Source organism: Sciurus carolinensis, chromosome 5 (genome assembly GCF_902686445.1).
Source record: "Sciurus carolinensis chromosome 5, mSciCar1.2, whole genome shotgun sequence".
NCBI classification, from domain to species: Eukaryota; Metazoa; Chordata; class Mammalia; order Rodentia; family Sciuridae; genus Sciurus; species Sciurus carolinensis.
The window spans coordinates 23,112,181-23,121,761 of NC_062217.1; the positions used below are offsets into that span (position 1 = coordinate 23,112,181).

General features: G+C 43.9%; 1 protein-coding gene across 1 annotated transcript; it reads left to right on the forward strand.

Annotated features, from left to right (window-relative positions):
* Nucleotides 1–7,851: 7,851 nt before the first annotated feature.
* LOC124985529 (sperm motility kinase 2B-like) lies at nucleotides 7,852–9,342 on the forward strand. Its single transcript, XM_047554273.1, has one exon. The coding sequence runs from the start codon at nucleotides 7,852–7,854 to the stop codon at nucleotides 9,340–9,342; it is 1,491 nt and encodes a 496-aa protein (XP_047410229.1).
* Nucleotides 9,343–9,581: the final 239 nt, after the last annotated feature.

Sequence of the window (9,581 nt, forward strand, 5' to 3'; positions counted from 1 at the left end):
GGTGAGCTGTGCTTAGTCTGTCTCTCTGCTTTCTGATCATCATGTGAACTGCTTCCCTCCACCACGATGTTCTGCCTCTTCTCAAGCCCTGAGGATTGGAGAGAGCCTTCTATAAAACGAAAACTCTGAAACCATGAACTCCTAAGTAAACTTTCCTCCCTAAACTTGTCCTGGTGAGATTTTTAGTCACAGCAGCAAAAAATAAAAAGCTAACTAAAAAGAAAGTTGGTACCAGGAGTGGAGTCATTACTGTGACTTACATGACCATGTGGTTCAGAAGTTTCTGGAGATTTTTGGAGTTTGGGGGGAAGATTTTGAGATGTTTAGCAATGCAAGTTAGAAATGATTTAGATTGTTGTAAGTGGAGCTTGATGGCCAATTCCGAAAGACCAAAAAGCCAAAAAGACCATTGACAGTGAAAACAGGGCTCAGGAGCATTCAGAGTAGAAGGAGAATACTATTGGTAACTGGAGTAGACACCCTTCATGTTATGTCATAGCTGAAAAGTTGTCTGCATTTTTCTGTGTTCTGAGACTTGCTGTGCAACTGATTTTGAAAGTGATGAACTTTTTAATCTGGTGGAAGAAATTTCCGGACAGCATAGCATTTGGGCAATGACATGGATTTTGCTGGCCACTTTGGGCCAAGTTTGTTGTGATAATCAGGCAGAGCAGAAATTTTTGAGAAACTTGGACTTGAAAGGTGGGAGTAAAATGGGGACTTAGAATTTGCAATCTTTAAAGACATTACTGCCACAAAAGAAATGCTAAAAACTTTGCCCAGACACAATAAGAAAGATGGTTTGAGGGCATTGGTAAGACCAGATCACCTCAGGCTCAAGGGAGTAAAAGTAAAAATTATCTTGAAAAGAGACCAGTGGGGTAGCCTTCTTGTTCAAGGGGGCCTAGGAAGTTTATTCAATGTGCTTACCCACCCAGACACGTAGAGGCTGCTGCAGCCAGGGTTGGAGGATTGGCTGATGCTCAACATGGCATCGGACCTTGTCATCAGTCATGTGGTGCTGGTTCTGCAATCATGCAGGATGCTGGAGTTAGGGGGTCATGGAGGCTTCCACTGAGATTTCAAAGGAAGGCCATGGAGGGCAGGTAAAGTGCAGCAGGGTCAGAGTCCCTGCATGAAGCCCCTGAGAGGGTGGAGCATAGAGATTGAGGAGGAAGCCAAAGCTGCAGTGGAGAACACTGAGGTTGAGAAATGCTAGTAACATGGGACATTGTCCTAGGAAAGCTGCAGGAATCGAGCAGAGGCAAGGTAACAGAAAGTCCCATTGGGCTTCAGCCAACAAGCTCATGGCTCATATTGACACAAGCCCTTTGAAGAGAACATTATGATGGCATGTGATCCAGATGTGGGACCCAGAACTATAGGACTTGTTTGCCTCGCTGATTTTCATTCTTCCTTATGTCCCATCCCTTCTTTCTATGTCCCTATTGTGTGTGTGAATGGAAATGTTTACTCTATACTTTACATATTGGATATTTATAAATTACTTTTTATTTTTACAAGAGTTCACGATGTGATCTTGCCCTGAGTCTCAGAGGAGACATTGCATTTGAAATTTTGGACAATCTTGAAACTGTTGAAACTATGGGAACCCTTGGAAATGGACTAAATGTATTTTACACTGTGAAGTAGTCATGAACTTTTGGGGGCCAGGAGCAGAATGTTATGGTTTCCATGTGAGGTGTCCACCTAAAAGTTCAGTGTGAGACAATGCAAGAAAGTTTAGAGGACAAGAGATTTATGAGGCCTTAACTCAATCAGTGATTTAACCCTCTGATGAGATCAATTGAATGGTATCTGAAGGTGGGTACGATGTGACTGGAGGAGTGGGTCACTGGGGTATGCATTTGGGGTATATATTTGATAAGCTGTGCTTAGTGTCCCTCTCTGTTTCCCTTCACCTTGATGTTCTACTCATCTCAAGCCCTGAGGAATGGAGCCAACCTCCACTGAATAAAACCTCTGAAACTGTGAGCTTCTAAGTCAACTTTCCTCCCCTAAAATTGTTCTGATCAGTCTTTAGTCACAGCACTAAAAAACTGACTAAAACAGAAAGTTTTCCCATATTTTTTTCAGGAAATCAATGAAAAAGGCAAATTAATAAGCAGAGATGCTAGAATTTTCTGACAAGGATCTTTATAAGACCCCTCATAAAAGTGTTATAATGAGTGATTATGACTAAAGACAGAATCAGACATCTTGAAAGCAGTGAGAAATGCTACTTGCCTAAAAGGAATTCACATGACAGTGGCTATTTCACCAGAAACTATGCATATCCAAAGTAAGTGGGATAGTCTAGGAAGATCATGGTTCAAGTAGTAAGATGCCATGTTTGCTTCAGGAGAGAGGCAGATGGGTATTCAAAGGCGTCTTGTGGATACAGGGTTTCCTGAGAGTCACTTGTAAGAACAGCTCTCCAAGAGAACCAATGGCAAAGGAAACCAAATTCATGAAGATATGTGAAATAAGCATGGAGTGAGGAAGTGGGGGTAGTGAACATAGGTGACAGTGGTCTTATGTTTGATAGTGACATTGGAGATTAATTAGTAGCATGAGGGAAAGCATAGTTGAAGGAGTTTGGGGGTGGGTCTAGTTGAAAGATTTGTAGAAAAGGATGGTTGAGGAGAAATTTATTGAAGGTAAAAGAGGAAAATAGTTGCTGGGAGGAGACTGAGGACTTGAAGTTAGACATTTTAAGAGTAATAAAGCACATGTGTTTCTCAGTGCAAGAGAGATTGATTATGGATAGCAGAAAGCTGGTTTCCTTGCCTAAAAGTCAAGTGAATTTCTAGTGCTGGGGTGCGCTGTTCTCAGTGAATTAAGGGGCAAAGTTATGTGAATAGTGGGTGGAGAGAAAGATGATTTTGTAGAGAGTCCATGGGTTTTAGCAGGCATGGAAGGAAATGGGATATGAGTTAAAATATCAGAAAGCAATTTTGAAGGCCCATTTGGGGTAGGAAAATAGAAAAAAATAGTAATGAAGATCAATAGTCCTTAAATTCTGTTTAGCATGAGAACACTTTGTATAAAAATAGTATTTATTACTCAGCATTCACTCCTTCCTCATATCTGAAATACAAATGTCTAACTATCCTATTTGAGAAAAAAGGGTGGGCTTTGGAGTCCATGGTAAATCCCCATGTGGTAAATTGTGGGGTGTGTGCACAGAAGCTGAGAGCTTTCAGGGACAAGTTATTGAGTGGTGGGACAGAAGAAGAGTGCACAGAAATGGGAGATGATAAAAATATTAAAAACTCTTTTAACTTCTGGTCCTGAATGACAACATATCTGGACTTGACAAATAACACCAAAGTGACCCCAAGGTTAAGGTAAGATGGAAGAACATGCAAATACCATAAATTCAAATAAGAAGCCAGAATCCAACCTAGCAAATTATCAAATAAAAGAAAAAACATGTAACTGTGAGAGGATTCATGTAAGTACCTCTAAGAGGTTGAAAATCAAGAGAAGCACCAGAGAGTGTAGGGCATGTGGCTACTACCAAATTACTGACTCTGATGCAATTTCATGCTCCTATTGGTTATAGATAATTTTTATATAGCTGCTATGTATATGTCTATCTATCTTTCTACCAACCTACCTATCTATTTTTGTTGGATGACCTGAGAAAGGAAAAAAGCATTAGAATGTGAGAATGAATAAATGATAGTATGAGTAGGCAGAAAACAGCAAATATATAGGAGAACTTAACACTTTCTAAGAAAAGGATATGCGACATATTTATAGTACAGTTAACAACAGAATACTGATTCTTTTAATATGCCCAAAGAAAATTAATCAATAGGCCATACATCTTCTAAGGGAAAGATGTAAGAGGTATTTATAGTATACTTAACCAAATAACAGAATGCTGATTCTTGTAATTTGTACAAAACACATGAATCAAAATAAACCATATCCCATGTCATAAAGAAAGATACCAAATTTAAAAGAACTGAATTTATATTTGGTGTGTTCTTTCACCATAGAGGACTCAAACTGGAAAACAGTAAGATGAAAGAAAATCTCCAAAATCTTGGAAAATAAGCATAATTTTAAATAATCTATGGGTCAAGGAACTTTAAAAGGAAATAGACACAGAACCTAGTGACACACAGCATTTAAAACTTTGTATAATACATCTGAAGAGTACTTGACATTAATAACATTAAAAACATGTTAGAAAGGAGGAATAGGCACAAATTAATCATCATTTTTACCACCTTGGAAAACTTGGTTGGAGGGAGTCAGAGTTGGAGAGCAAATAAACCAAAATCAAGCAGAGTAAAGAACTTAATGAAGACAAGAGCTGAGATTACTTATATTGAAAATAAAAACAATAGACAAAAATCAATAAGATAGAGCAGGTTGTTTGAAATGATTCATGAAATTCACAAATTTTAATAACATTGATAAAGAATAGAAAAATTTTCACAATCGAGTATTAAATGAAATATTATGACAGATGCTGAATACATCATAAGTATAACAAAGAAATAATGTCGCTCTGCTTTGGGTATGGTGAGCCCTCATCCTGAAAGGTTCAAGTATGGGAAACTTTTTCTTCAGTGTGGTGAGGTTGCTGGAGAAATCATTCAGAGGTGGACTAAGTGAAAATATATTGGGTCATTGGGCAAGAAGAATTTGCAAGACCATACCCACTGAGGATATAAACTTTATTGACAAGCTCAGGAAGTAATAGCATTGCAATGGATTGAAGTAGAAATGTCAAAAGACAAAATTCCATACCATGAATAAAAGCTCTTAGAAATGTAAGGAATAGAGAATGTTATGGAAAAAATTATATGTTCCCGGGAATTTGCTTAGGTTGTAATCCCACATCTATCACACCTAGATATAAGGGCTTTTTTTTTTCCCCGAGTGACTAGATTATGACGTAATTACCTAAAGATAAGATCATAAGGAAGTAGGTCAAGCTCTTGCTTCAGTATGAGTGAGTCCATATAAGGAAGGCAGGGCAGGTTTCTGATTTGGTGGCACTTGTGAACTTATAAGCAGAGCAGGGTGGCCTCCTTGTTCCGAGGAAATTGTGTCCTTATAAGGAGAACAGGGCAGGAGGCTCATTTGCTGGGACTTGCATCCATTTAAGGAGAGCAGAGCAAGCTCCTAATCACTGTGCCTTAAATCCTTATATGATTATTTTCGTCCTACCTTATTGAGATTTGAAGTGAAATATTTTAACTGCCATCCCTCTAATTTTTGGGATGTTCTACAGCAATTTCTGTGTAGTTCCCAAAAGCGATCCCTTTAAGAGGAGAAAGAGAAACACCTGTGGTGTGAACCCATCACAGCATTAGTTCAATAACATGCATAAATCTGTTCTCGTAAATCTCCATCCCTGCCCCCTCAGTTACTGATGGCCCAGTGCAACATGTACACATTGTGTGTGGAGTCAAGGCTGAGATAGCCTCTGGGGATCTGTGTGCCTCAGCATGGTGAACGACCTTTTAGGTATCCCCTGGGACATCAGTGTTACATAATCTCTTTTCAAAGAAATGTTCTCTTCTATATCTCGGAGAGCTTCATGGCTGTGGTAGTGCAAATTCATGGGTTACTCTCAGTTCATCTTCCTCTTGTGTTTGAGAAAAGTACCTGCCATCTCTTTAGGGATTGTAATCTCTTTAACGAGTACATCTTCCTGAGAATTAGCTTTGCATGCACTTTCTGGACAAACTGAAAGCTGTTGATATCTTTGATCTCTTTCTTGTCTCCCATTCTCACAGTAAAGCAGGCTAAAAGCTGTCAGGAATAGCCCTGCCAGTGACTGAATGCTGTGTTTCTAAAAATTTCCTCCACCAGATTAATTAGCCCAGTGCTTTAAAATTCAGCCTCACACAGTCTCAGGACATGGACCAAATATGATCAATTTCTATGCCAGATTATGACACAAGTGGTCTATAGTCCAACTTCAAATAGGGTCCTCAGTTCCCTCTGAAAGCTCCTGAGCCAGGTCTGCATTTCTGTTTGTATTCTGTGTCATCTGAGCACCAGAACTCCCATTAAACTCTAATTAAAACATTCTAAAGCTTTTGCAGCTTGCATCCCTAAACCATTGCAAATTCTTACTTCCAGCCAGCTTCAGAGGTTTCTGATCCAACTGATCAGTTTACTCAGAGCAGTGACCCCACATCTCCCTATACCAGTTTCTGTTTCAGTTAGTTCTTGTGTCACTCTAACCAAACTCTTTGTTGGGAACAACCAAGAGGACAAAGAGTTTGTCCAGGGCACATGATTCCACTGGTCTTAGTCCATGGCCAGCTGCATTTATCTGGGCCCACCCTCAGTGAGCACATCATGAAAGAAGGGCCCAGTGAAGGAGAACTGCTCCCCACATGGCAGGGCAGAAGCAGAGGGAAGGGAAGGAGGGGTCACAGGAAAGACGGTCTTCCAGGTCAAGACCTCAGGGACTCCCCTTCCCCAGCCACACATCAGCTGCCCACAGTTCCCACACAGTAACTCCACTGGAAGCATGATTGTCTGATTAGGTTACAGTTCTCACAATCTAGAGTTTTAGCACTGTTTCTGCAAGAACACAGGAGCTTTAGGGGGACACCTCATATCAAACCCATAGGAGACTGTAAGCCTACCGACTCAGTTCATGGTGGCAGGACAATTGCACATTCAAGTCCAACATGAGCAACTTAGTAAAATCTTGTCTCAAAATTCATACGTACACACATAAATACACACATAAATGGCTGAGGATGTACCTCAGTGTTAGAGCACTTGTCTGATATGAGTGAGGCCCTGGGATCAATCACCACTATGACTGCCCTTACACACCACCCCAAAATAAATAGTGTATGAGGGGTTGAGTTCAATCCTTCTTCCCCTTGTACCGTGTGAGGATACAGCAACGAAACGCTTTGATGTTGAAGTGGGAGGAGTTAAGTCCTGCTAATAAATTACCCAGTCCAAGGCATTTTTTTTTTAAAGCAGCACGAAGGAACTCATTTATCTGTGAGTGCTTCCCTTTCATTCCCCTTTGGGAAGGACACTGTCACTGGTTCTAGGATTCTTGCTTCCACATTGTTTCCTTTATCACCGTGAACATATCAACTCACTGTTGTTTGAATTTCAGATTTCTAATAAGAAATCCCTGGAAGGAATACAGAAAAAAATTGTGATGAAGAATTCCTTCCCCTTAACCCAATGTGTGAAGACTGTGCTCTCCAGTGTCTTTGGGAACAGAGCTTTTGTTATAGTACTGCAGTGGGAGTGATGTGCTACAATTTTGACACCACTCAACTGGAAGATAAAGGAATTGAATACCTTGAGTGTAGAAATGATAAGTGTTCCAACGCCTGGACAGATTAGAAATTTTGTTACTTGAAATGGCAAGTTCTTTGGAGTAGTGTACACATTTTAATTTGTAACCAGTCTCCATAACCCACAAAAGGAAAAAAAAAAAATGTGCAGTCCTATTGAATTCTTATTGTGAGGATGGAAAAACTTCTGGAGGCCCAAGAGGGAGGTGACCACTGGGGTTCTGGCCAGGCATGACTGGGCCATTTCTTGCTCTGACCTCATAAGGAGCCATTGTGAGGCAAGTTGAAAGGGCAGGTATATAAGAGGGTGGGCTGAAGCTGGGCTTTTGTCCACAAGTACAGGAAGCTCTTGGTGGTGACCTGTCGGACTCCCAGCTAGTTAGCGTGTTTGGCGGTTGGCGGTTGGTGGCTGTGGTCTTGGGATATTGGTTCTTTGATTTGGGTTTGTTGTTTTGTCTTGTTTTGTTTTCTGATTTTGATTTGTTGTTTTGGCTTGTTATTTTTTTTAAGCTAGCATCCTTAGGTGGTGCTCCTGCTTAGGATGTTTAGCCAGAGTAGTGAGAGTGAGAGTAGCTTAGCCTCAGCGTGGGGGCTCCGCTCCCGCCCTGAGCGCGCCTTCACGGACCACTACGAGTTCGTGAGGGCCATTGGGCATGGCGCCTACAGCCAGGTGGTCCTGGCCCGCCATCGCCCCACTGGGGCAGAGGTGGCAGTGAAAGTCCTGGAGTTGGTGCCGGAGAACATCCCGGTCTTCTCCGAACCGAGTGTGTGGATGAGCCTGGAGCACCCCAGTGTGGCCCAGCTCTTCCAGGTCATTGGCACCAAGAAGCACATCTACATGGTGATGGAGCACGCAGGTGGGGGAGAGCTACTGCAGCACATCGCACGTGGCATGCAGGAGGAGGAGGCCCGCAGGGTCTTCAGGCAGATAGTGTGTGCCGTGGGCTACTGCCACGACAGGGGCATCGTGCACCGGGACCTGAAGCCAGAGAACATCATGCTGGACGCCAGAGGCGACATCAAGCTCGTGGACTTTGGCGCCGCCACCAGGTTCCGGCCTGGGCAGAAGCTGAGGAGGTTCTGGGGTACTCTCCCATACCTGGCCCCCGAGACGGTCCTGCGGGAAGAGTACGAGGGCCCCCCAGTGGACGTCTGGAGCCTGGGGGTCATCCTGTACTTCATGTTGACACAGACCCTCCCGTTTATGGCCTCCACCTCCCAGAAGCTGCTGATGTGCATCGTCCTGGCAAGCTACCATGTCCCTGGCCGTGTGCCCGTCAAAGCCCGAAGGCTCATCCGCAGCATACTGACGGTGAAGCCCCACAAGCGGCCCACGGCCCAGCAAATCTCTCAGCACCCGTGGCTGAAGCAGGGCGAGGAGGACGCACCCCACCCGTGGAGGGAGGTACTCCCCAAACACCCAGACCCCGAAATCATGACGCTCCTGCTGGACATGGGTTTGGATCCATACCAGACCTGGTTATCCCTGGTCCAGAGAAAGTTTGATGCGGCCATGGCCACCTACTTGATTGTCCAGCACCAGAAAAGCCAGGGGGTCGGGTGCAGGTTCCAGCGGAAGCCTGTGCCTCCCAGGTTTGTGCCTCGCCCACCCGCCGTGGATCCATCTGCTTTCCCTGGCCTCCCAAGGAAGAGCAAGAGTGAGCCTGCCCTTCACAACTTCCCCTCGCCCTGTGAGCCTCAGCTGCCCCAGGAGGCCAAAGAGCCAGGGCAGGAGGCCGCCAGAAGGGCCAGCCTGCCTGCGATCCCTCTCGGCTTCCCGCACACAGAGGACCCCACTCCCAGCTCAGCCTCCCAGTCTGACTCTCTGTCCTACTTGCCCAAACGCTGGAGGGTGCTGCTGAGGCTGCTCGGAAGAGCCCACGGAAACTCCTCCCAAGATTCACCCGCAGACAACAGGAAGGGCTGGACTGGGAGGATCGCCACCTGTGTCCGAAGACTGTGCTGCTGCCTGCCACGCGCCAGCAATGCGGTTGTTCCAATGGCAGAGAGAAGAGATGCACCGGACCCATAGACGGTGTGGTCACGAGCAAGTGGAGAGCTGAGCCACACAGAACCTGAGTCCCTGCTGCCCCCACCTGCCAAAGACACCAGAGACTGTTCTGTCCAGGACACTTCGCCTGCCCTGCCCCTCTCTGTCCTTTCTCCGGTTCTGAGTTGTTTCCTAATAAATTCATTTCAGACATATTATATCATAAAAAGTTTGTTCTGTGTGTGAAAAAGAAAAAAACACCACGGACTGATTCACAGAAA

What these genes read in the sequence shown, in the direction of transcription:
- LOC124985529 (XM_047554273.1), top strand. Translation starts at nt 7,852, where the DNA reads ATGTTTAGCCAGAGTAGTGAGAGTGAGAGTAGCTTAGCCTCAGCGTGG.